At 33.7% G+C, this 27410-nt stretch overlaps 2 protein-coding genes across 2 annotated transcripts; both read right to left on the bottom strand.

The window, feature by feature from the left end:
• Window positions 1-809: 809 nt before the first annotated feature.
• On the bottom strand, window positions 810-3484 carry LOC133674564 (transmembrane 9 superfamily member 11-like). The gene has a single exon (XM_062095747.1). The coding sequence runs from the start codon at window positions 3132-3134 to the stop codon at window positions 1161-1163; it is 1974 nt and encodes a 657-aa protein (XP_061951731.1). The 5' UTR covers window positions 3135-3484; the 3' UTR covers window positions 810-1160.
• Window positions 3485-4114: 630 nt separating this feature from the next.
• Window positions 4115-9147, bottom strand: LOC133674489 (uncharacterized). Its single transcript, XM_062095612.1, has 8 exons — window positions 8780-9147; window positions 8427-8575; window positions 6894-7788; window positions 6552-6643; window positions 5439-5513; window positions 5224-5285; window positions 5073-5142; window positions 4115-4961 (listed from the first exon to the last, which is right to left on the bottom strand). Exons 1-8 carry the CDS (start codon window positions 8961-8963, stop codon window positions 4275-4277), a joined length of 2214 nt encoding a protein of 737 aa, XP_061951596.1. The 5' UTR covers window positions 8964-9147; the 3' UTR covers window positions 4115-4274.
• Between the last annotated feature and the right edge of the window lie 18263 nt (window positions 9148-27410).

A 27410-nucleotide genomic window follows, 5' to 3' on the forward strand; every position in this document is an offset into this window, starting at 1 on the left:
TCTTATAATGGTCTAATCCCAAGAACTAACCTTCTACCATCAAGGGAAAATTCTAACTGCAGAAGAAAAAAAAAAAAAAGAGGCTAGCCATTGCGCGCACTAAGACACCAGTAACTTTTCTCACCACAGAGCGTGGACATTGGATGCAGGAGAACGAGGACCATCCTCACCGCCTTAGTTCTAAAACTCCTTGGTTATGCTGGAATCTTCTCGGGAATACATCGCAGAATGAGAAAGCTGAGCCGAAAAACGTCTAGACTGTTTCGAGCCAAAAGGAAACAAAAGCATAGAAGTTTATCACACCCAAACCCTACCCCTTGAAACCAACACTAATCAAGTAATTAGCAGCCTTGCGCCTTGGTCAGCCGGCATCTCTTCATGTATCTTTGGCAATTTCAATTCACTCATCTAACAAGAAAAATGAATTCTGGTGAAGGTTCTTCACGGTTTACAAACACCAACAAATATTAATGTCCCAGGACCTTCAATACCTCACTTATTGAACACCTGTCAGGCATGCAACCGGTTGGTACCTTAAAATCTAATAATTATTTTGTATAAAAAATTATCAGGGTGTCCCGCCTGCCACCACACTAGTTTCAGACTCTGAACCAACATTTTCCATAGATACTGCTATTCTTTTACCGTTCATTAACATCTCTAGTGTGGCTGGTAATCTATGCCAAACTTTTGTGCATAAGTCCTGAATCTAAAACATTGAAGGGAACTTGGAAAAGTCTAATACAATTTGGTACCTGGAAAATGGTGGGGGTGAACCTTAGAGAAAGGTAAATGTAGACATGCTGATATCAGTTAAAATGGATACTTTATGATCAAAGCCAAATGCACAAGGAATAACATACAAGCAAACTAATGACGAGAAAATTCAGATGATTAACACTACTTGCATTGTATCCCATGACTATGCCAGGTGCAAAATGAACCTATAACATGCTACCATGCCATGATCTCCATCTAATAAAGAATTATGCAAAACTAAGCCAAATTATTTGTTATAACATATAGTAAACATCCTAGCAAAATAAACTCGAAGAAAAGTAAAACACAGATGGACTACAGTAAAGTGTTGCATTCATTTCTGCTCCGGTATAACAATATTTGCTTTTCGAACTGCCATGTCTTCAGTGCAAGAATGTTCTTCAATCCAGCTTCACTGAAGAGAACAAGTAATGCACAAACCAGAAAGATGAAAGGAACCCAACAGAGCCCATTGCAAACATTATTGCCAAAGCCATCAAGAGGGAATACCCGAGGAACAGTGCTTCCGAGATAGGGCCACTCAAACTCTTAAGCTCAAAGATTAGATAGTTTACGGAGTAGAGGAAAATGTAGATAGCAACTGAACCTGAAGCAAAGAAGGATTTCCACCACCATTTCCAGTCCTCCACACAGAGATGCATGTAAGTTAAGACAAGAGATACTTCAGCACAAACCACCACAAGAAGGATGAAAACAATCAAGAGAAACCCGAAAACATAGTAAACACGTCCCATCCAGATGCTAGACATGATAAAGAAGAGCTCAATGAAGAGTGTGCCGAAGGGAAGAGTTCCAGCTCCAAAGACCAACAGCCAAGATGGATATTTTTGAGCTGGAATTTCCCGAGGAATCTGGTTGGTTCGAACAGGGTATTCAATATGAGGTGCCTTTGCCCCAAAGAACCCCCCAACTAGGGTAAGAGGAACCGAGATGCAGAACCACATGAAAATTAGAACAACGAACAAAGAGAACGGAATGGCACCTGTGCTATGGCTACCCCATAATAGAAAATTCAAAGTGGTTAAAATAAAAAAGGCAATGCCAGGGAAGAAGCAAGCAACCTTCCAAGAAACTGAAACCCACCCCTTCTTATCGCCACAGCCAATTGTCCTCCAAAGACGAACTGCAACATAGCCAGCTGAAATACCAAGGATCATGTAGAAAAGTATCATGCCTATAATCAAAGTTCCACGGGAAGCTGGAGACATAAATCCGAGGGCAGCAAACATTACTGTCACAACTGCCATCCCAAGAAGCTGTACCCCATCTCCAACCATGACACACAATAGCCCAGCATTAGTTGGAGCACGGAAAACATCGCCCACAACAAGCTTCCACCCAGATAACTCCTCGTTCATTTGTGCCTGGGCTTCCTTGTCAAGCTCCTCATAACGGGTCAGATCCCGCCTGATAGTTCTCAAGAAGATGACCAGGACAATACCAGCAAGGAAGGTGATTACCATCAGAGAATTCAAGATAGAGAACCAATGGACCTTAGACCCTTCCATCTTCAAATAAGCATCCCATCTTGATGGCCACTTGATATCACTCTCCTCAAATGTAACCTCATATGTGAAAACAATTGGCTCATTCTCCTTGATCGGCATTGCCACAGTGGTGGGATCACACTTAACAGGAGATGGGTATTTCTCATACGGTTTCAAATTCTTAACAGATTTAGCATCATGCATGACACTACAAGGAACCACCTCAAACCCCACAACCATAAACCCAGGAAGTTCTGATCCCCCACTCGCAATAGTTGGAATCACCTGGGCCGCATCTCCAGTCCCCATCACACGTGCAACATTAGCCTCCTCATACTTATGAACAAGTACAGTAAACTTCAAATGATTAAACACGTAATAAGCATCCTGAAACTTAATCCCCACTGGATACCCCGTCCACCTCAAAAAATAAGACTCCTTCTTAGCATACCTTATCGCAGGCAAATTATCAAGTATCAAATTAACCTGATACATCTCATCAATCCTCTTCTTTAAGAGCTTAAAGTTCTCACCAGACAGAGGATCGGTTCGACACTGAAAGATATCACTCTCATTGGTATACATCTTAAACTTATAAGGTGAATTCTCAATCCTATCTCCCATAAGAACCTCACCAAGATTTTCAGCACTATCTTTAACACCCTCTAAAGGCTTACAAAAAGGCAAACTATAATAGCTAAAAGGTATCTCAGTCTCAATAGAAGTGATCGAGTTCACTTTCACTGATAAAGTATCACCAATACCATGTTTGTGAGGGTAACTACCAGGAAGGTAAAACCCATGCCCAGATTGGAAAACCATACAAAGGGTAAAGACCCAGATCTTAAAATGAGCAAAAGAGTTCATCTCTTTAGATTTTGAAAGGATTTCAGTCAGATCTGGGAGACCAGATCGTGAAAACAAATGATCAAACCTCAAAGTTGTGGTGTTTATTGGTTGTTTCAGTAAAAGTTAAGATCTTGACATTAAAAAGACAAATTATAAGCAAGTTCGGGGTGAAATAAAAGAGAGAGGGAGGGAGAGCCTGACCTTGTAAAAACAGTGATGCAAAAGAGAGAAACGGAGAGAAGTGTCAGTAACGTAGAAAAATTGTGCAGCAAGTGGAGGTCTTCGAGATTTTGGAAAAATGGGATTTTTAAGAGACAGGAAGAATGGAAGACACGACTTTGTGACTGTCAGGGAGCGCGTTTCAAACCCAAAAGTACGTTCCATCTTCAAAATACTTAAGATTTTTATATATATTTTAGTATTTTTTAAATATTTTAATGTATTAAAATTAAAATTAAAAAATCTTAAGAAAATTATTTTAATTTATTTTTAAATAAAAAATATTTTTTAAAAATATGAAATTTACAATTTATAATATTAATATAGTTTTCTTTGAGCCCGACAAATCTTCTATTTTTCATGGATTTACAATGTTTGTCATTTGTTTTTCTATTAAAATTTCAAATATTAATATTTTTAGGAAAATTACCCCAATTTTTTATGTTTGTATAATCTCTGTTATTTTAAAAATTATATAAAAAAATATTCTCTAGTTTAGAAAATATTAATATTTCATAATCTATTAATATTAAGATCCTTAAACTCCCCAAACTTAGCCTCATAATTGGATGTGGTGTTTTCCAACTTTTAACCATACACCTCTGACAATTTCATAACCTATTAATATTTATGGGTTTGTTCTTTATTTGTAGCTTTATAACCTGTTTATATTTATTGGTCTGTTCTTTATTAATGAATATAGTAGTGATTATTTTTTGTTCGGTTTTGTTTTTATTAAAAAAAATAATAATCAAACTGAAAATACAGAGTAATTTCAATTTCCCTTGCAACTGTTACCCACGGCAACACGCGGGTAATTGTGCTAGTAATTAACTTAGGTACAAGGCATGATCAATTTATGAGCAAGTACCTTTAAAACAAATTAATTATACATTTTGGCGGCTATGTTCGGCCCGAGGAAAAAGAGAAAGCCGATGCCTAACTTTTGGCACCCAACCCCCGAGCTTTTGGACGCCTAACAGCAACTATAGGGCTGACAATACCTTGGGAATCTTTGCCCAGGCCCATGCCTTCAACAAAACCCATCTTGGCCATCATCTTGGATCCAAATCCTTTGGTGTGCTTTTCAAAAGCTCCTAGGTTTTCAGTTTTACTATGTTTTCCAGACGTTCCAGTTCTACTGCTTTGAGGTTTATTCTTCACCGAGTCAACACTGATGTCGGAGAAGTCAACACCCAAACCAAGAGATTTAGGCCGCTGGGTCACTTCAACGGGTTGTGCCATACCTTGACCATCCTTTCCCAACCCTCCACCTTCTATAAATCCCATCTTTGCCATCATCTTAGATCCAAATCCTTTAGTGTGCACCTCAAATGCACCAAACTTCGATGAACTTGTGGCATCCTTTTTTTCACCAGTTTCGTTTCTCTCTCGAGAATCCACTGTTATGGTCTCAACGTCTCCAGATTGCATTACTCCACTTGATACAAACGACACTGGTTGATTAGCATATAAACCATTTCTCCCACCACTAGCATATAAACCATTTCTCCCACCACTCCCCCTTGCGCTTTTCTTCTTCCTATTTCTGTCTGCACTAGCTGATTTTGTTCTTGGGCCTTCATTAACAGCTAAATCAGCATTGTCATCGCCAGCCCCTATCAGCTGAAACCAAAAGACAGGTATCGTGAGAGAATGAAAATCTAAAAAGCAGTTAGCAAATTGTTGAGACCAGAGCATGCAATTGCATGATGCAATTAGATGAAAATTAGGAACCTTTTCTAGACGGAGTTTATCACTAGCTGATGGCATGCATGTGTGCTGTGTTCTTGACACTGTTACAAAGCTGAAAGAACAAAAAAAATAATTGTCAGCAAGTTTTAGCATCAACATCAGCAAATATATGAAGAATTAGTTCATTGGTCACCTTTTCTTGCCAGAACCTTGGGTCCCACTATGCAGGCGGTAAATTGCTGCCAGTCGTCGAACCTAATGGTAAGGAAGATAATAATAATATTAGAATATTGTTAGATTTGATGAAAGCCAAAAACACAAAATATATTTCAGAAAAGGAGGAGGTAAATCCTTGCTAATTTGTTAATGAAGCATACAATACGATATAGAGGAATCAAATTTTCATACCTGGGAACAATCCCGTGAATGCATGGGTTGAAAAGAAAATATGTCCACTTCATCCAAAACAATTTGCTCTAGTTTCTACAATTTAAAAAGGAAAAAAAAAGATGAAGTCATTAGTTCTTTGCTATTAGTTATTATTTTTTGTGATTTGTTATACTTGCTAGATCAGCTCAGTACAATTCATTGATGACTAGAAGGCACATGGCATTATAAACATCGTGGAAAGCACAAAACACCATTTTCTCCAGCTTCATAAGCAGATAGCCAAATCAAGTAAAAGATGATTGTTCACTCTGATCATGGTTAGACAGGAAAGAAAAGGAAGGAACCATACTTTGCCCTTTGGTTGGAAGGAAAAAGGAAACAGCAAATAACTAATAGGTAAAGTGGAAACGCCCGAACATTTCCTTCTCAATCATGTCCAATTTCGAAGAACTGAAAATGTTTTGGAAGAACTGAAAATGTCTGGCCCTGAGGGAAAAGGAGGGATTCCTCTCTTCCTTCATCGGGCATATATCCACCTCACCGAATGGAATGTACAACCCATCCTTCTCATCCCTTCCATCTCTGTTTCATCCATCCATTTCCATTTCCAAACAAACACAACACCATGTCTTGATTTACAGTCCCAAAGATAAATTCTTTTTTTTCCCCTGATAGCTGCACTTGCAAACTAAGTGCATGTTTAGCATTGCATTTTCAGCTGCATTTTGGTGCATTTGAAAAGTATGTTTGACTTGAAAAAACATCAAATTAATATTTTTTAAGTATTTTCCAATTATTTTGATGTGTTGATATCAAAAATTTAAAAAAAAATCTGAAAAAGAATATTTCAATATATTTCCAAGTAAAAAACACTTTTGAAAGCACTCTGCACCACAATACCAAACACGCACAAAAGGTACCAACATGTTAGTTCTCATTCAAACTAACTTGAAATGCACCGTTGATCATTTATTTCATCCATACATGTTACTTTGAAATTAAAAGGTGCTAATAAATCAATTCCTTCCTTTGCTGATAGGTACACAAATGAATAGTTGTTTCTTATGCTGTCAAACATATCATTGACAAAAAGAAAGGAGGAGACCATCAATCTAATAAGAATTCATTTACCTTATTTAATTTCTCCATATCAATTCCCCGGGCCAGCATTCTCTGACGACGCTTGACAGCAATCATTTCTTTACGATGTTTCTTTTTTTCACCTGAATGATAAGCATGTTAAAAACATGCAAAAATCAAACACGCTCATACAAACATAAGAGTATGAGCACAACACGCTCATACATGAAGACAGTAGGTTACACTTTCAATCCCACTACTGGCAATCATACAGCACTGAATGAGATCACAATCTCCAACTTACAAAATGCCAATTAAAGAAGATCATAGATATACAGCATGTTACATGTAGAATGCAATGCATTAGGATAAACGCATATACGTAAACATTACCAGGAAAATTTCTAAAGTTTTTACTCCTTTGAGCCTCTAAAGGCCAAGACTGAGGCAAGCGGGCAACATGCTTCTTTTTGACAGAGATGGTTCTTGGATCCTTTACAAGCATAAAATCATCCAAAAATGGAGACTCATCTCTGGCAGACAAAGAATGGTACTTTCTTGATTGGGGTTTCTTCATACCATAACTTCTAGATGCCTCCTCGAGTGCAATCCCACTCAACTTCTTTAGAGTCTCATCAAAGCAGCCACTAGATGAACTATCCTTATCTGAATCACCCAAATCATTTTCTACCAACCATTTGGCATCTAAAATACTGGAGCTGCCTCCAATTCCTTCCAAGTAATCTTTTACAACTTCATCGTCAACATCCGTTTCACAATCAGATGTGTCTTCAGAGTCATCGCTTTGAGACACAACTCGTTGTCCTTGTTCAGAAGATTCGGAGCTTTCATCCAGTGACTCATCACTTTCCCCATCAGATATATCTTGGGTGAATAATTTTATGCTTCCAATCGACAAAAAAGCTGAATTTTTCTTCTGAGAAAATGCTGCAGTCAGCATTTCTTCACCTGCCTCACAGTTAGCAGTATCATCAGCATCCATTTCTTTATCAGAAGATGATGAATCAAAAGAGGATCCGTTCTTCTCTTCCTCTTCCATTTGCTTTGAGGATGATTCAGCACCTGTGGTAGCCTCAAGTTCCTCACAGAACCCCAATCCCTTATGTGAGCTCTCACCGAGTAGAAAATCTGAACTGTAGTTGTAAGTTGAATTCAAATTATAGGGCTTCGAAGTTGATGTTTCATCTAAACATGCAACAATCTCAGTCTCCTTGGAATCCACTACAACAATAGGTTGTGATTCATCCATATCTCTGCCTACATCCTCCTATAAATATTCAAAAAAGAAAAAAGAAAGAATAACACTGTAACTAGAATCACCCAAATTAATATTTTACCAACTTCTAATCTTACACAGCAATTAAAAAGGTTCAACAAAATGAATGCTTCTGTATTCATTTGTCTGGCAGTGAATGATTGCCACATACTTTTTATTAAAGGGAGAAACTTTACTCGAGCTCCATTCTAATAGATTGATATTTGGATGAATTTCAATCAAAGTCCATCGTGAAAATCCAATTTGAACAACCTTTTTCCTTTCATTTTAGTAAATGTATATTCAGAATGCATTCAAATACATAGACTAACCCCCCTGATTTTGATATTATAGATAAAAGAAAATAAGAGAAATGATCAAGCCAGTGACAGACATTTCTTATTCCCAAAGCCTAGGAACTAGTGTAAATTTTATTAGCTGCAAAAAGAAAATGACAAAGCATCTATTTTGAAACCTAAACTAAAACCGAAAAAGAAAAAGGAAAGGAAGCAGACTTGAAGCTGAAAATTCTAATCACTCCAATTCTAAATTGATACCCAATTTTTCCAGATAGTTCTCTTCATCCAGTCTACTCATACACATTTTTTCATGCAAACAGCGGGAAAGCAACTCCTAGTAAGTAACAATACCTGAAGCTTAGAAGAAGGATAGCTATAACCAAAAGCATTTCCACAGGATTTACGAGGCCCATTCTTCGAACCAGAACCCACTTTTCCTTGACTAGAATTCCTCGGTTTCGAACCCCACTTGGAATTCGAATTCACATTAACACTCCTTCCTGCAATTCAACACCATAAAGGAATCCAAAAATAAAAGCATAGAAGAACCCAAGAAATTAATAAATAAATAAATAATCCAATTTCACTTCGCACTATTCGAAAACCCTAATTCAGTTGAAAACTAAGCTAATCTGAACTTAAGAGTTTTGATCTTTTTCAGCAAAAAAAAATAAAAAAAAATGTGAAAGAATTAGCGGACGGACCTGAATGGCTGGGAGACCAATCTTCCAAGAGACCGCCATCGATAAAGAGAGAATTTCGAATTGATTTTGATCGCCTTCTGCTGCTGCCGCCGCTTCCACCGTCGGTTTTGGCATTTCTGTTGTTGTTTTGGTTGTTTCTGTTTTCGTTGCTGTGATTGGGTCTTCTCTTACCTCCTCCTGCCATGTCTGCTGTGTCGATGTCCTCTCGTTTCCGGCTTCCGATTGAATAAGGAGAAGAAGAAGATGGCTTTCTCGGTTTTTTCTTCCGTTACCGAGGGTGGCATCTGCCGATAGGGTCGGTGTAGTGTGGGCCCATTTCTGATTGAGGAATACTTGTTTGGGTATCAAAAGAGGCTTGCCGTGGCATATACCTTCCCTCTCCGGTTTTGACCCTTTGAGGATCCACGACGTGTCGTTTAACTATGGGTAATTTACAATTTGACCTCGTAAGATTTAAATGTTGTCCCAATTTCATCAAAAACCTTTGTTTTGTTTCAATTAAGCTCCATAAGCGTCACATTTCTTTCAAATTCAAAATCCATTAGCTCCGTTAATGGAACCATATGTACATATTTCTCACGTGTACAGTTATAAGACCAGCGTCTTGAAGTTCGACCCAACCCAGAGCTTTAATTTAATTGAGTGAATTAACCTAAGACTAATTTGATTTTAAAAAAAAAAATCTTCCAAGTGATGTAATTCTGAAAAAAAAATTAAAAATTAGGATTTTTCATTAACCATAATACTCTCCTTTCTTCAGAAATTAAGGCAACTTAATATTAACATTAAAAAAGAAAGTTAAATAGATGTATCACTAAATTCAACAATTAATTAATGCAAATTACTTCAAGTAAATATAATAACTAATAATATAATTAAAATATTTAAAGTAAAAAATATAAAAAAGAAGAATTCACAAACTTATTTTTAACATGATTCCACAAGTCTATATCATACATCAAGTATCAAACCGTACTTGAGTGTTGTATTTCTTAACTTGTTCAATCTTTATAGTACAATTACACTTGATGAATTCACGTCAAGCTTTTTACACAACATGAAAAAATTCTTTCTTTAAGATTTTTTTCTTGGTGAAATTCCTTCACCAGTACCAAGAGTTTTTATCTAACTTTAAAAAATTTACAATGATGATTTTGTTTTCACAACAACCTCTCACACCCTAGTGGATAATAGAATTGAAGTTATAATATCTCTATATCTCACAATATAGCGTTTATAGGATTTAAAGGTGTTTAAGTGTAAAGAGAATGAAATTAAATACTCTCTGTACTAAAATATGAAGATTTAATAACACAAATTAGAGTGTTCCAATGATTGGTGATTTTTGTAGTATTTTTACTTTTAAAATAGCTTATATATCATATATGTTTGGATTTTTTTTGCTAATTTTGTATTAGACAAGCTATATTTATATATTTATATTTTTTAAGAAAAACTAGTTGTTTATAGTCGTTAATGTTTCTCTGACAGATAAAATATTCAATTGGTTCAGATTGGTCAAGCCAGTTGATCAACCAGTTCCTGTAAAATTCCCAAGTGTTCGGCACTAATGAATAAGTGATCGACCGCTTCATTTGGCAATTCAAAACGGTCAACTGATTTATATACAATTTTAGATTTAATAGTTTAACCTAGGTGAATTCTTATAACCATTTATCTTAGATTTTATCTAATTATTAACAATCATTTAATGTATGTAAAGTGAAGTGTGTGAATTCATTTTAATTGTGTTATTAAGTAAGATATAAAGATTTACATTTAAACATTAAAATGAACACTTATTTTAAGTCTTCATTTTGCTCATTTCTTGGACTTACGGATTGAGTTCTTTACGTAATCTATCATGTTTGTCGATATTTTCTTTGTATAAAACCATTCTAAAACTTATTCTCAAATAAGCATATTATTAGTCAATTTTTCATTTTATTATTATCATCAAAATATATAAAAACTTGAATGTGTGACTCTAAAGATCAACACCCTATATCGACAGGTATTGGAATGACCAATTAAACTAGGCTCTAGGTTGAAGGGTCACGAGGTTGATCCACCAGACCAAACTGGATCTTATAATTATATTCTTGTATCGTTATTTTTTTATTTAAACTGGATCTTATAATTATATTCTTGTATCGTTATTTTTTTATTTATTAAGTAGTTGTTTAATAACTTTTATATTAGATTTCAATCATATAATTTAAACAAAAAAAAAAGATGTCATGATTCAATCAGACCAACAACAAAAGGATTTTGACTTTAAAGAGCATAAAGCTAATAGCAAGCAGAGAGCATTAAATATGTGACTCACATTACATTGTAGGCCAAATCAAAATTTATCTTAAATGTAAAAAATAATTTAGGCATTCTTAATGTGTTTTAAAGAAATAAAAATAATTTTTAACTCGGGTCATAAACCTGATCGGGTCCAATAAGCTATCTTCATTTAATTATAATGCATAATTCCTAAAAATCCAAATATAGAAAGATAAAATTGAAAAATATTTTTAACAAAAAAGATATATACAAAAAAACTACCAACAAACCCGAGTAAGTCTACTAAATCTCATGAGCTAGATCATATGAACTAGATCTTAATTTATCTTAAAAGAATGATGACTAAAATTGATGTAAAGAAATGACATGACACTTTTAAATTTTGATTATGCCCATGCAAATCCTAGGAAAAAAAGAGAGAATGATGCCGCCAAAATACATTGCCCCAATGAATAGACCTCCATGCAACACTTTATATGATATAACAAACCTTCACTTAAACACGGCGAGCCTCATTCACATGTCGGTATATGTGGTCCACGTGACAACATAGTTTATTTGTATGTTCACGCTAGTCCATTATATTTTTTTTAGTTTCAATTTTGATCCTTAAAACTTGATTGTTTTACATTAATGTGATTTTATTTTATTTTATCAAACCAGGCATCAATCAAGTGTTGGAATTTTTCCTAGACTTTGCGATGACCTCATATCCAGGCAAACAAAACAAACAACAAAGCCAAATGACTAATAAAATCTATTTGAATTGATCAAATTAAAAAATAAAGTTAAGTAACAAAAAAAAACTAAACTCTTCCCCTAATTGAATAAATCAGTCCTTGATATTAGCAAAAAAAAACAAGAAATATTTGTCCAAGCCTCAAATTTGAACCCTAAACTCTGATTTTTTTTAATTAATAAAAATGATTTTATTTTTATAAAATCAATTATCAATCTAGTTATAAAATATTTTTCCAGCATCTCGAAACCTCCGTACACATGTATAAAATACAAATCTCAAACCAATCGCTATCAAAACAACATTAAAGGACCGAATAAGAAGAATTTGGAGAAGGATGCTCAAATTAATTAGAGAGAGAGAGAGACTTTGGAGAAGTAATTTGCCTAAGCCATGCATGACTTCTACTCATTAATTAATATTATTCCATTTTCCCACCGAACTCTAGGTTTTCTTGCACTTATAGAACTCACCAAGAATATTTATCTTTTCTTGTTGACGAGAGAAAAAACAAGATGACAACCAGCTAAGCTAGAAGAATATTATGCAACGAAAGATGAACAGTACGGAAGAAATTGCAGCCATAATTAACGATCTGGCACCACAGCAGATAAGACTTGTTGGCATGAATATTGAAGTTAGTTAAGCAAGCACCGTTATAGTGTGCTAGGTGGGTTGCCCATTGATGGTCAAGCAATCCTTCGTTGGTGTGGTGGTTGTGGAATTTGGTAGAAGCCAGGCCAAACAAAAGGTAGCCGGAAATCATGTCCCGGCAAGCTTTCTTGAACGTGTAACACCAGCAGTTACTGTCTCCCGATGTAAGGCTCGTTCTCCATTACAAGAAACCTTAAAAGTACGTATTTTAGTCTTGTTTTCTTTTCAAGAAATGTTCCGTTCAATTATATCTTGCATTCCCCATGTGCTTTGGGGGAGATCTCCTCCATACCAGGCTAGGTAGATGCACAGTGATTACGATCTTGTTCTTACAGTTTTTTTTTTAATTAACGTAGGCATTCAGATCAATTTATACATATCTCGATTAATCTTATAAGTTCTAAAATTACTAATTATATAAATCTCCGATAAACCCGAAAAGGCTCGAACAACTGAGAACCTGAAATCCTTGGTTTTAATTTGTTGGTTCGTTGTATGTATGGGCACCTGAAGAACACCAACGCAGCAAGGCTAGGAATTTTCTCATTCAACTGTAATAATGGTTAAAATAAGTTTGTTTATTTATTATAATTGATTATCATTAATATAATTTGGAATTTGAATCAGATGCATTCACCAGGAAGAAACATAACAGCAGAGTATAAACCCTTTATAATTGTAAAAATTGCTCGTATTCTTGACTATGATGAGCATAATTATCAACGGATCGATATAATTATATTAATTTAACTTGAGCAACTCCAAATTGTCATCTTTGAGGATAGATTGGGAGAAAGAAATCTGTAGCCAACGCTCCAATTGAAATGAAATATACTACTAAATTAACTTGTATACATTTGTCAAGATGAATATTCTCGCTGAATGATTTTAAAATAATTTTTATTTTATATCGATATGAAATATTCATAAAATAAATCTCAAGATTTTAACTTTTTCTGCTCATAACCTCTCCCCATAAATATTTTAAAAAAATTTATGCTTTCGAGATCTTGTTGTTGGGAACTCCAAAATACTGACTTATTTTTTGTCTTTTTACTACATATTTTTGGCATCTTCGACAAGCCTTCAATAAATTCGAAAGCCATAGGTTTTAGGACGAGTTAATAAATTCTGATGGTTATGCTGTTGTCTTTTGCTATGGAAGAGCTTGTGTTTTTATCAAAATTTTAAATTCTTAAAAAATTTAATTTTTTTTAGTTAAAATTTAATATAGTTTGTATGTTTTGTATTGTTTTGATGTGTTGATGTTAAAAATAATTTTTAAAAAATAAAAAAAATTATTGATGTGCATTTCGATACGAAAAATTATTTAAAAAACAATCACTACCATACTGTCAAACATAATTTGTGTACGGAGCTACACTTTTTTTTTAAGAAAATCTATTACTTGGAACAACATCAAATAAGTTACTTTTATTTTAAATAAAAAAGCAAGCAATGATAATAAATAAATTAAATTAAAAAAATCATAATAACTTAAGAAAAAAATATTTTTTCAAAAAAAAAACAATGGTAGAACTCAATTCTTATCTCATTAAATATAGAAGGATGAAATTGAAAAAAAAATTAAAAAAATTAACCCGGGTCAACCTAGGTTTGCATAATAAACTTGTAACTCCGATAATTAGATCTGAGTCAACTCAAGTTATCTTGCCAAACCCGTAATCCAGGTCATAAGATCAAAATAACTCGATAGAAAAAAATCACAAAGCTCATTTAAAAAAATAAACAAATATAACTATATAAAAAAACCATGATATCCAATTCTCAATTAATCAAATATTGAATGACGAAATTAATTTTTTTTTAACCATACAAAAGGATTTGGTAAAGAATTAAAAATTCAAATAAAAATAATCAAAATTAAAACATAAAATAAATCTTATTTTTTTATTAAAATATGAAATTAAAAAAAAATCAATTCAATAAATGATCCTTAAAAAAATCGGGTCACTAGGTTATCATATTAATTCATGAGTAGTTAGGTTAACTTAGATAAATTGTTAGGTTTAATTTAAAACCTGATCCGAATCTGAATCAGGTTTTCAATCGTGAATTTGTTTTATTAAATCAAATGGCTGAACGATGCTAAATTTAGCAACTATGTATTATAGTTGAACCTCCTAATTTTAGCTCGATTTTCCTTTGTTCCTCTAGAAATTTCTTGCAGCAACACATAAGAGTACAAGACCAAACATAACCACACTTGTACTAAGGTCTATGACTCACGCATAAAACACGGCTATCTCCACGCTAAGGCCGCACGTATCGCTACCACACAAACAGCGAATACCCTCCCTCCTGCTTCTTTGCTGCTCTTACTCGTCTATATAATAAACCCGAGAGCACCCCTCTTTAAAATTGCCAACATTATTCCTCTTGGCCAAAAACAAAGAAAGATAAAATCTTCCAAGTACAAGGTGGTGCTTCGCCACACTTTGTTGCGTGGTGGTGGTGGCGGTGAGGAACAACATGGCCACAGGATCTGCGGATGGGTTCTTCCGTCATGTCTATGACGGATGTCTCTCCAGTGGCGACATGGGTATTGATCGAAGGCCATACCATCGTAATTGCAGATGTGCACTTCACAAATCAAAGGAGAATTGTCCACACGCATTGCCAAGGTGTAAGAACGTGTCATATCCAATGAAAAGGTCTTGGAGTGAAGGGAGTTTGGCCTTGATGATTGCTTATTCTTCTTCTTCTTCTTCTTGTCATTCCTCTCCATCTTCTTCACCTTCTTTACAAGCAGGGAAGAGCACTAGTACTCCTTCTCATCAGAGAAGGCTGAGTCATGATCTTGAAGACAAGCTAGCTCTTTAAAGGTCCGATCTTTTTAGTTTTTTTGGTGGGGATTGGTTTTGTTCTTGAATAATTTGGTCTTTTAGTGTTTGATCTATCAAATGGTTTTCATTAAAATGGATGATTAGATCAAATGGGGTTCTTTTTGTAAGGATTATAGAAATGTTCTAATTAATGCCAAGGATTTCATTTGTGTATTGCAGTATAAAATTAGATTCTATGTATGTGTATATTCACCCTCCTCAGCTTCTCCTGTTTTCCCCTTGTTATTGCTGTTTCTTCTTACACCATTAAAAAAAAACCCCAAGGGATCTTAATTAATGAATATATTTCTTCTTGAATCCAAGAAAGAAAAATAAAATCAAGAAATGTTGAATTGATGTCAAGTTGGCTATCCCAGTATGTTTTGCTTGCCTTTGATTCTAATCAATCATCAACCTGGTGAATTAATTGTACAGAGAAGCCACAAAAAACACTGATGTAAATTTTCTTTCACAGAATTTCGAGCAGTAATATTGGTTTTTAAAGTATTTTTTTGTAGAGAATTTATTAAAATAATACTATTATTTTTTTAAAAATTACTTTTAACAACATCAACAGTTCAAAAATATAAAAAAAATAGATTAAAAGAATTAAATTTTTAGAAAATTCAATGGTGAGCATTTTAAAAGTCCTTTTAAGCGTGGATCTGTTAACATGAAATTTCTCAGAAGTTGGGGAAGGGAGAGTTGCAGTCTTTTTTAGATGACAGGTAGATTTGCAAAACAAAGTTGAGCACTTTGTTTGAATGGTCAGCATACGCACGAAAAAAGCCATCTACAGATCAACAAGGATACATTTTTTAATAAAAAAAACTTAGGAATTGTTTTTTCTTCTCTTTTTTTTTTTTTGTCATTTACTCGATTTGTTTATATCATCAAAATTTCATTGTTCTATTAGGAAAATAAAGGTCGCGAGGAAATAATATGGGTATTCAAGTTAGTTTGCACGTATCTCGATTAATTCTATAAGCTCTGAAGTTAATGACCATATAAACTTTCACTGACTATTATATTAGCAACCACAGAACTCAAACTTGAAATCACAATAAAAACAAACCTCTTGATTCAAACATATTATTACTAGACCACTTCCTATATAATTAGAAATCACAATATTAAAACTAGTCATAGAAATCACAATATTAAAACTAGTCATAATGGTATTTTGTGCGTTTCATTTCATATATATATTTTAAATATCATGTTAATGAATAGAACAAATTTAAATGTATAAGCCATGTTATTTCAATAATTAGTTTTTAAAACCATGTTATTTTATCAAAAACAAATCTTAAGAAAGTTATTATAATATAATTTTAAATAAAAATTATTTTAAAATATAACGTAGCGATAAAGGCTTTTCTTGGTCGAGGAACATGGCTCGCAAATTGTGTCGGTGTCTCACGTGGTCGGCTCCCTTGTATTTATCTATAGTTATCTACAAAATTGTTTATACAGAAAAACAACGTCTTGCTCTGTTGGAGGCTGCCATGTTATATTTCGTGATTCATGATTTGAGAAGTTTGATTAATGTGCATGGACTGCTAATTTTACTTATTAAATTGTTATTTACTATTATTAACTCCAATTAATTTTTTTGTCTGTAAATATATTAAATTAATCTTTTAATTAATTAATTAATTAATTGATGCTTATAATGAACAAAACCAAGCCAGAACAGAAAAAAAAATAAAAATAGAGGGTGGAAAAAGAAATATTGCATGTCTTTCAATGTGAAGAAAGCCGACCCACATGGAGAAGACGGAAAGTGCAGGGAACAAAAAAACTCTGATGAGCGTGTTTAGCAGTGTGGTTATAGGTTTTTTTTAAATAATTTTTCGTGTCAAAATACATGTTAATGATATTTTTTTATTTTTTAAAAATTATTTTTGACATCAGCACATCAAAAAAATCCAAAACATACAAATTATATTAAATTTTAACAAAAAAAATTTAAATTTTTTTAAAAACACAGCCGCAGCCGCGTTTTAAAATTGAATAAATCGATGGAGAGGCACGTGTCTCTCGATTACTTACAGAGCAGAGCAGAGCTTTTTTCAGTGTTCAAAAACAATTAATATTACGCATCTAAGTATATGCCACAGGTGGACGGTTCATATACATAACAAAGATAATAATAAGTATTGAATAACTATTTTAGCTTATTTTATTAGGAGTCATGCACCGGTTTGCTTTAGAAGGCCCATGTAAATGGATTTTTAATTTTTTTTGTTTGCAATCGTCCACTTTAATTATTTTTTTTTAAAATTAGACGATGAATTATTTAACTTGTCTAGATTTCAATCATTATAATGACTGTAAAATTAAGATTTAAGTTTTTTTTATTCAAAAACCTATTTTCAACTCATTTTTTTTATCTAAAACACCATAAGAGCCGTGATAAACTTATCTATTGTTTAAAAACCCAAAAAACTATTTTAAAAACTGCAATCAACCCAAGTGCATATCTATTTTTTATGAACTTTAAAGGTAAAAAACACTTGATATAAACTCCCCTCATCGAATGAAACCATTTGACACAAATATCTTTTATTTTAGTATCCTAAATCGGTGTCAACGATACTTTTATTTTTCTATCGTCGAAATTCAGTGACCTCTCTCTCTTCTCTCTTACCCGGAAATTAAAAAATAACAGAAATAAACTTTGTATCAAAATTTAATTTGAAAAATATAGAAATACTGAAATTATATAATTTGCGTGATTTTTAAAGTTTAAGGACCAAAGTGTATCTTTTGTGAAACTTATAGCATACCACATATATTTGATGTCTTTTTCATTTTGATACCTCTTCTTTTAATCCCATCTTTTCATAAAAAATTAAAATTACTTGGTTTTTAATTAAGACTAAATCACCAAATATATATATATATATATATATATATATATATATATATATAATTATGCACAGCCATTCATAATAATATATAAGAAAATGAACAGCAGAGTTTTGTATAATAATAATAATAATAAAAAATCCATGCTTTATAGAGTAATACTTAACGGTCAAGAACTTCATCTTTTAGGCTTTACCTTCTTCAAGCAAAAGGAGGCACTTTTGTAGCGTGCACAGCGAAGGGAAGGGAATCCAGACCTCTGACCTCATCGCTCAACAAAAGAACTCCCAACTAAGCGTGGACCTTAGTTTGCACTTCTCCACATGGGATGCTGGGTAACTCACTGACATTTAGAATCATCTAGCCTGTAAGAGATCATCATCATCATGAAGGCGAACTAAGCTGAAGCAATAAATATAATTCGATAGATCCCTGAAGGATAAAAAAGCCTCTTGATCTTATTAATATGTGGGGTCATTCCTTGTCCATAGCTACTGAATGGCATCAAATGCAAAGCAGAAGCTAGCTGGGAACAGGACAATCTTCCTGCAGCTCCCAGTTAGAAGGTCTTCAAATTTCAGTTTCAACAAAATGAAAGTGAGGAGAGGAGGACATTGTTCCTTGAAATGTTCTTACTTCTGGAAACTCCTGCATGTATCGAATAGCTCTCGCTTTTTCCAGGCACAATCAGACACCAAAAAGAAGAAGAAAGAAAGCTATATGTCCAGACGCAATTTGTCAGGAAATATAGATGCTTGGCTGCATAGAAATGGTAGCCAAAATCACAGAAAATCACAAAATTAGAATAACATCAGAAGAAAGTTAGAAACGATTAAGTTTCCATGGAGAAAACAAGGAAGAAATCCTAAAACATAAGAATTCTAGATCCAAACCAAATTATACTAGAAACCTTTCACCTAATTTCCTTGTCATTCTCAATCTCTTGTAGTAAGAATAAGGAACTGCCTCCATCAAGAACTAAAATCTAAAACACCCCATAGGAATAAACGGTTTGTCTTGATTCCGTAATGACTCTGGAAAGAATGAGACCAAGCTTACTATAGTTCACTCAGAATCACTAACACGCAAATGTTCTCCCTAGGTTACCGCTTCTGATAACACTATCCATGCTCTATATAAAGCACCAGCAAAGCACACAAAGGCTTTAGAAAAAACTCAAAATCACACACTTGACACTGCATCCCTACCTACAGAAACCAAGCGGATTCTGCAGTGAAGAAGGGATGAGAGAATGGCTACTGGAGCTGCTGAGATGATACTTCAATGTATCTTTAGTCGAAGTATTTCGTTGAATGACATGGAGATCAGGCGAAGGCAATACCATCGCAACTGTAAATGTGCACTCCACAAGTTAAAAGATATTTGTCCCGATGATTGTCCTCAGCAAAGGAAGATATCATTCCCCAAGTCCATCACATACAGCTGATGATTCATCAATCCAGCATATTGGATCCCTGTTTTCGGAGAGTACTTCGGACACAACAAATGTCAACTGAAATTGAGTGTTTATATGTCCTCATAGTCTCTCCTTACCCTGATTTTAGAATCCACAACAATACTGTATAGGATTAGGACTTTATACATGTAATTCAATTTCCAGATATTCAGTAAAGAAAGTGGCGTAACATGGTCATTGTCTAAAATGATATAGTCCACTCTTTTTAGTACAAAGACGCCGAATTACATTTCTTGAGTTATTGATATCGTCTTTTTAAAGAATGCTAGATTCCTTGGCAGCAAACCGTGCCAGGGTTCATAATCAGGATTCAGGGACCACTGCATGGCATTGTTAAATTCTGAAACAACAATGGCTATATGCTATGCCGCGATGCTGTACAGGTACCCAATAATTCGAATTTTTATCCGTGTGAGGGCTCTGGGTGGGTTAGTTTTAGATATAGGAGGAAAACCTATGGATAGTTTAAGATTAAATGAAGAAAATTCGCTGCTGTGTTTCTTCTAACACCCCCAGCATTGCCTAGATTGTCTGCTGCTAAGTTGAGGTCAAACTTTTCACGTTGTAAACAATGCAATCCCTGTTTTTAGCAAGAAAAAAGGAGATGGGGACAGTGTAATAGTCACGGCCTGCACAAATGAACTCATAAAACATAGGGGTGTATTAAACCAATCGAAACCGGAAAAAAAAGCCTCTTCATGAAGTCAGCCTATATGAACTTCATCAACTCAACGGAACAGTGAAGTGCAGAAAACAACACTGTACAATGAATTGTGATTTCAGTTGATGAAAATAACCCCTCGAAATATCAATCAAATGGATGCTTTGGAGTGTAGGAGATACTCTCGGTCAAGATTGCAAACAAAGAGCTGCATAAGTTAAAATCAAGAACCATATAACAGATCCAAAACAATGGTTTCGGCTTCTATGTAAATCACGTGAAGAATATTGATTTTATTTCCAGGATCCTTTGTTGCACCAAAGTAGTTCCCTACCTCTGGCGCAACGATAAAGATGGCATCTTGGGTAGAAGGCATCCCTACAGAAGAATCTTTCCTAAGACCCAAAACAAAGACTGAAATTTCAAGCAATCAGAACAAACAATCCAAAAACTTAAGTTTAAGGAAGTCTCGATGCATGATTTATATCACACCATTTTATGCTATTAATTAATTTTAATTAGATGAGAAAATAGGATGGAGAGATTTGAGCATGTTGCTAAGATTCAAATTTATAACTGTTTAATAAAAAATATTTTAAAAAAATTTAAGTTGTTAGATAAAATCTAAAATAAAATAAAAATTTGTTCTCTGACGTGTCTTATAAGCTGTTTTTCCAAAACTATAAGCACCTAACATTTTTTATGTCGCCTAATCCTATATTCTTTTTAATGAATTCTAGTTCCCATCTCTATATAAAAGCTTCGCAGAATTACTCATAACTCTCAACACATTTCAAGTCATAAAATAGACACATTGAAATACAAATCTTCCAACAAACATACCTTTACAGCTAGAAAGAAGATTGGAAGGCAACGACAGAGGAGAGCATGTTTATAGCAGCATCTGACATAATGTTTCGCTGTGTCTTTGACGGATGCATATCAGTAGACAACATGGAGATTGAGCGAAGGCCTTACCATCGCAATTGCAGCTGTGCACTGCATAAGATGGAAGGTGGTAGTTCCACTGGTTTTCCTCTACCAAGAAACATGTTTTATCCGAAGAAACAGTCATGGAGACATTGTTCTTTGTCCCTAGCAGCTCCAAGTATCCTACTGGCTTATCAACTAAAAGTAAATTCTTTTAGTTACACTAACGTTAACGTTCTAATCTTTGTATTTCAAAAATATATCTTGTTCATGAAGTTTTTATTCATGTCTCAAACTTACAGTATGAAATTCAAAAGAAGACGAGGTCTTGACCAGCTCTCTCTCACGTTATTGGAAAGAAAATTCCCTAATCAGATAAATATAATTACCGATCACTATTGCTTCTTTTGATAAATAAGATCAGATAAATGTCTTTCTTGACTACTCCGCATGCTCCAGTTACTTCCGGCCTGATCGGACTCTCTCCAACATCTTTCCACCCTCTGCTCGGACTCAGTTTCCCTAGGCCGCCTCGTCCTTGCCCTCTATGGCCATTGGGCCCCTCACTGTCTCCAACTTCAAAGCAATGTGCACTTCCTCATCTTACAAGAACACTCTAGTCCTTAAAACCTTTCCGGGCCAGTTCTTTCTTTAATCTCTTTTGTTGAGTTGTTAGTAATATTTTACTTTGATTTGCTTTCTTTGGTTTGGTTAATTTTTGCTATTTGTATAGAATTAAGAACCTCTTATTTTATTTGCTTTTCTGGGTTTGATTTCTCCTTGTTGTTGATTTGGGTAGGCAAACACATTCACTATCCTAATTAGAAGAACTAAATGTGATAAAGCTTAGCGTTAGCTATCAATGAATCTTGAGGTTACACAATGCATAAAAGAATTCTTGAAAGAAACTGCAGGTGATCTGTTATCAATTAATTCCGAATCTGATAACTTCTATTACTAATTAAAAGCTTTTGCAGAAACGCTTGAAGAAATTATGGTATTCCGTCTCCATTTTTCTTTTAAATTCTCAGCCGCTCTCACATTGCATCACCAAGTCCACACCTATCTTCTCCGCGCCTTACTGGGAAGAAGATCCAATTTTGATACTAACCATGTCGAACAAAGTTCAAGTAATTGCTCGTGTCTTGCTATGGGCAGCATGTAGCACCCTGTTGGTCCAATCAGGGTTAGCTCAGCTGCCACTATTGCCTAAGATACCCGGCCTGCCCGATATTACACTACCTCCGATTCCAGGCCTGCCTTTACTTCCAGGTTTGCCTCAGATTCCCGGCCTGCCCAAAATCCCACTACCTCCGATTCCAGGCCTACCTTTAATTCCAGGTTTGCCCCAGATTCCCGGCCTACCCAAAATCCCACTACCTCCGATTCCAGGCCTACCTTTAATTCCAGGTTTGCCCCAGATTCCAGGGCTGCCTTTACTTCCTCCACTGCCTCAGATTCCAGGCCTACCTTCAATTCCAGGTCTGCCCTCGGTACCGGGGCCGCCTCCACGATCCCAAATCCCAGGCGGGCCTCCACGATCCCAGATCCCAGGCAGGCCTTTACTTCCAGGTCCACCCCAGGTTCCAGGGCTGCCTCCACCCCCTCCACCACCCCAAATTCCGGGCGTTCCAACTCCTGGAACTCCAGTAGGCATAGCCAATGCTGGACACCAGTAGCCAATGTACCAGGCTGTGTTGAGGAAATTACACCTCTCCTTAACGGTCAAATAAGCACTCTGGTATCGGTTTGTTGCAGAGCTATGCAGAGAAACAGAGATTAATATTCTCAAATTCTATCTAGCTTTAATTCTATAAATGACATTTGTATTCCGAAATTGTTTCCTTTAAATCCAATCTCCCCTGCTGTTTTAACTCGATTTTATCCTCCGTGTTGATGGTGTTTCAATAATTCAAAATAATGCAAAAATTTACTAATTTGACGTGATTCGACCAACTTCTGATAATTATATAATTTACTAGAAAAGATTCGGAGAGCATGGTGTAATCGAAAAAGACGAGAGACTAATTTCAACATTGAAAATCTCATCCTCAAGCAACTCAAAAATAAAAATAAAGAGATAATTATATATAAAAAAAAGAAAAGAGGAGAAGTGTGTAAAAACATGTAGAAAATGAGAAGATAAGACCTATTCAGCATATATGTTAATTAACCTTTAATTAGTAACCTTTTCTTAGAACAATTCCACACCTATAGATTCAATTACACCTTTAATGATTTTGTAGAGTTATCATCATTTTACATCGAAAACAACAATTATTAATTTTTAACAATTAACAATTAACAAGACCAAATGTCATTTATATTTTCTTATCAATTAACAATTTCCCTGGATATTGAAAGATTCTCATATTAAGGCAGCCAAACCAAACCAATAAGTCAACTCTCATATAAAAACAATAAAAAAATCAAATTAAAAAAAATATAAATAATCAAATTAAAAAAAAAAGAACATCAACTTTTTTCCTGATCAAGCAAATAAGTCCTTGATGTTATCTGAAAAAAAGGAGCTAAGCATTTCTTTAACCTTTAAAATTGGTTTCTAAAGCTATAATTATTTTAAATAAATAAATAAAATAAAATTTTATTTTATAATACCAAAAATTAACTGAACAACAAAATATTTCTTCAATATCTAGAGACCCTTATATGCACGCATAAAAAATAAATCCCCACGACCAATTGTAAATCAAACTAATGTTAAATAATCATATTAAAAAAAAAGAAAAAAAGAAATCAAGGGTTCAAAGCATAAAAAATCGTAAGACCCAAAAAAAAAAACAAAGAAAACCACTGTTGGAATGAACCATAGATCTCCTCAAAGGGCGATAATATTTCACTGATTCCTATTAATTTTTTTTAAAAAAAATTATAATACTATGAAGAAAGTCAGCCCTATTACAAGATTCGGCAACCCCTCGTATAAGGAGCGTGGTGACTAGTTATGTACTACAGTGAAAATGTCAGGCTTGTTATATATATATATATATATATATATATATATATATAGTAAAAATTATGGTTAAGATTTATATATAATAAAAAACATATATAAAATGTTTGGTTGTAGTTATTTTTTAAAAATATTTTTTATTTGAAAATATATCAAAATAATTTTTTTAATTTTTAAAAAATTATTTTTAATATTATTGCATTAAAATGATATGAAAATAAAAAAAATATTAATTTGAAATAAAAAATAAAAAAAATCAAATTTTAAAAAAATACTTTTAATACATATAAACAAATAGAATTTTACAAAATTCAGTTAAAAAAATATGTAAAAATAGCTTTAAAAAAACTACATTTAAAACTTAATTTTTTAATAATCTCTACAGTATAAAATGCAATTTAATATATTACCAAACGCCTAATTATATTTTTTACATTACAAACATAAAAGCTACAATTAAACAAACTGACCATTAACCGTATTATGAACTTTGCTCGTGGTAAAACACCTATCGGTCGACGATCCATGTTACGAGGAGTTGTCGTCGCCAATCCCAAGTTCTGTGACAGACCCAAGTATTTTGCCATCGAACTTGCATTTTTTTTATTTATCCTGAAAAAGCTTGCTTCGTCGGTAATTGACTAAAAAAAACTAAAAAGAAAATCATACAGATTAACAAAAAATTAATAAAACCTTTCAATCATAAAACCTTTTTCCAAATAAACATTGAATGCAAAACAATTTTTTCACATTGATTTAATTCTCATTTTTAAATTATATGCGGGCAGAATACTCTTTTAGTTTTTTTCACAATAAAATTACTTAGCTATCCCTAGAATCAAAACTGTTGTCTAGGATCTCTTTTATCTTTTCAATTCTTCTAGATTAATAAAATTATTTAATTACTTTTAAAGAAAAATCTACCAAAGTATCTTACATAGTTTTTTTTTGTATTTTTATCATATATTTTTTTTTATTAATGTCAAGTTCACACACCACATTTTATATTTGGTTAAATATTAATAACTATTAAAAAAATTGTTGCACGCTCTAGCAAGTAGGCATCCCCAACACCATTTAAGCAACACATATAAGGTTGTATGGTGACCAAACACCACCTATTAGGTGACATTTGAATTGTTTAGATGTCCACTATGTGATGAGGTGGCGTGTATTGTTAACACCCATTTAGTTTGGCATCGATAATTTTTTGTTTCTCTCTTCTTTGATATGTATTTTTGCTCCTTCAAAAATTTAAAGCAACCATTCAATTTATTATTTTTTTTGTATTTGGTTCATGTTTTTTTATAATTATTTATTTTATTTAGAATAATTTATAAAATTAGAATTTTTTTTATTTCGTCCCCTTTTAGTTTTGTCATCTTTCAAGTTTAGTCCCTTATTATTTTGATTTCTACATGTTTTGTTTGAGTTAGTTTTTTAAATTGATTTTCTTACAATTTCATCATCCTGAAGTTTTTTTCCTATCAAATTTGATCCACCTTTTTTTATTTCTATTTTTTTACTTTGTAATTTTTTAAAATTGATTTTTTTTTATTTTCATTTTTCAACATTAAATTTGTTGAAAATTGAGCTTCTTTATTAATTCTAGTTCTAGCATCTTACGAGTTGCGAGTTTTATAAATTATCTTAAGTTTAGGAAGTTCACCTAAGTTTTTTTTTTCTTTAAAGTTCATGTTTTTTTTTTAGTTTTATCATTCAATATTTATTCAATTGAAGATTGTACTATGTTATTTTTATTTATTTTCTCTCCATAGGATTTTTCATAATTTTAAAAAATAAATCGGGTTATCTTATCTCGTTTTATTTGTTATTCTTTGTTAAATTTACTTTAAAAAAAAATTAAATTGATATTTTTTTAATTTTATATTTTAATATTAGATTGGTTGAGAAATAAATTTTTTTTAGTTCCATATATATATATTGAGCTTTGTGATTTTTTTCGATTTCTTTTTTATTAGTTCATCTCGATCTCATTATTTAAATTATGAGGTTGACCGATTGCTTGAGTTGGCCTAGGTTTTTATTAGGATCGCTTTCTTAAAATTTAATATTTGTTATGTTTTGTTCTTTAACATTGAGTTGTTTTGGATTTCAGTTTTTGTAATCTTGTATAATTTGCCCTCAATTGAGTTATTTTATTCTCATGATTCGGGTCACAAATAGCGGTTGTTTCATCTTTTTTTACTCTATGTTATCTTGTCCCAATTTCATAATCTGTCTTATATATTTAGCATATTGGTTCAAATCTCTTTTTTTTCAATTTTTTTATTTGATTGAAGAGAATCTTAGGTTGGTCACTTGTTTTTTTTTATTTGTTTCGAAGACCTATTTTATTGCAGGCCCCGATAATTTATTTTTGTTTAAATTAATCAAATTAACTATGTTATCTTTTTTCATGTCATAGTTGAGTTTTTGCTCCAAGTCTCACTTTTATTGAATTTTCTTAAAACACGCTTGTATAGTAGGAGTTTTGTTTTTACCCAATTTTTTTTTTTTTTTTTTTTGCCAGATGCCTTGCGGGCACATAAATCCAAGTCCATCCTAAGACTAACTGCCCTTAATATAGGGGGACCACGCTAACAGAGGCTCTTAATAAGAGGGGACCATTCTGTACGTCAGGGTCCAGTTCGGAAAGACACCAGACATCGTCAGCTCTTTGATTGGCTGGGCCTGCATGGCTGCACACCTCCCCTCCTTATCCACCCACCGCAGGGGAGGACCACCCTCCTCCCCTTCCCTCCCTCCGCAACCTAACGCCTAAAGCCTAAAAGATCGCTCGAGACAGCGGACAAAAAAAAGGGGGTCAAATCCTAACTGGTCCCCACCTTAGCTTCAACTCACAAGTATACCAATCTAGATGGTCTGATTCCTCTGGCTCGTTCTCCCATGTTGTCCCCACTTTTGTGGTCCATGAAACCTTGGTTTGACACGTGTCCTTCCTTAGAGCAGTCCGATTGTTGTTGTTGCTGCTGTCGACACAAAAACTACTGTGTAAAACTTGACTTCCAAATTCTAATACTTCACCGTATACGTGTCATCAAATCTGGCCGTTAAAACGCCCGTCTCTAAAAGTCCACCCAAGAACAAGCCGTTGGCTATGGCCAGCCCTCATATTTCTCTGTAGTTTCGGTTTAGTCTCTGTGTTCGGATTATTTCG

Source organism: Populus nigra, chromosome 15, assembly GCF_951802175.1.
Source record: "Populus nigra chromosome 15, ddPopNigr1.1, whole genome shotgun sequence".
Classification (NCBI taxonomy): domain Eukaryota; kingdom Viridiplantae; phylum Streptophyta; class Magnoliopsida; order Malpighiales; family Salicaceae; genus Populus; species Populus nigra.

Bases quoted from the DNA above. Each gene is read 5' to 3' on its own strand.
- LOC133674564 (XM_062095747.1), bottom strand. From the start codon at position 3,134: ATGAACTCTTTTGCTCATTTTAAGATCTGGGTCTTTACCCTTTGTATG.
- LOC133674489 (XM_062095612.1), bottom strand. From the start codon at position 8,963: ATGGCAGGAGGAGGTAAGAGAAGACCCAATCACAGCAACGAAAACAGA. The intron at 5,286-5,438 runs GTATGAAAATTT...CCTTACCATTAG, and splicing joins ATTCACGGGATTGTTCCCAG to GTTCGACGACTGGCAGCAAT. The intron at 4,962-5,072 runs GTTCCTAATTTT...TTTTGGTTTCAG, and splicing joins ATAAACTCCGTCTAGAAAAG to CTGATAGGGGCTGGCGATGA.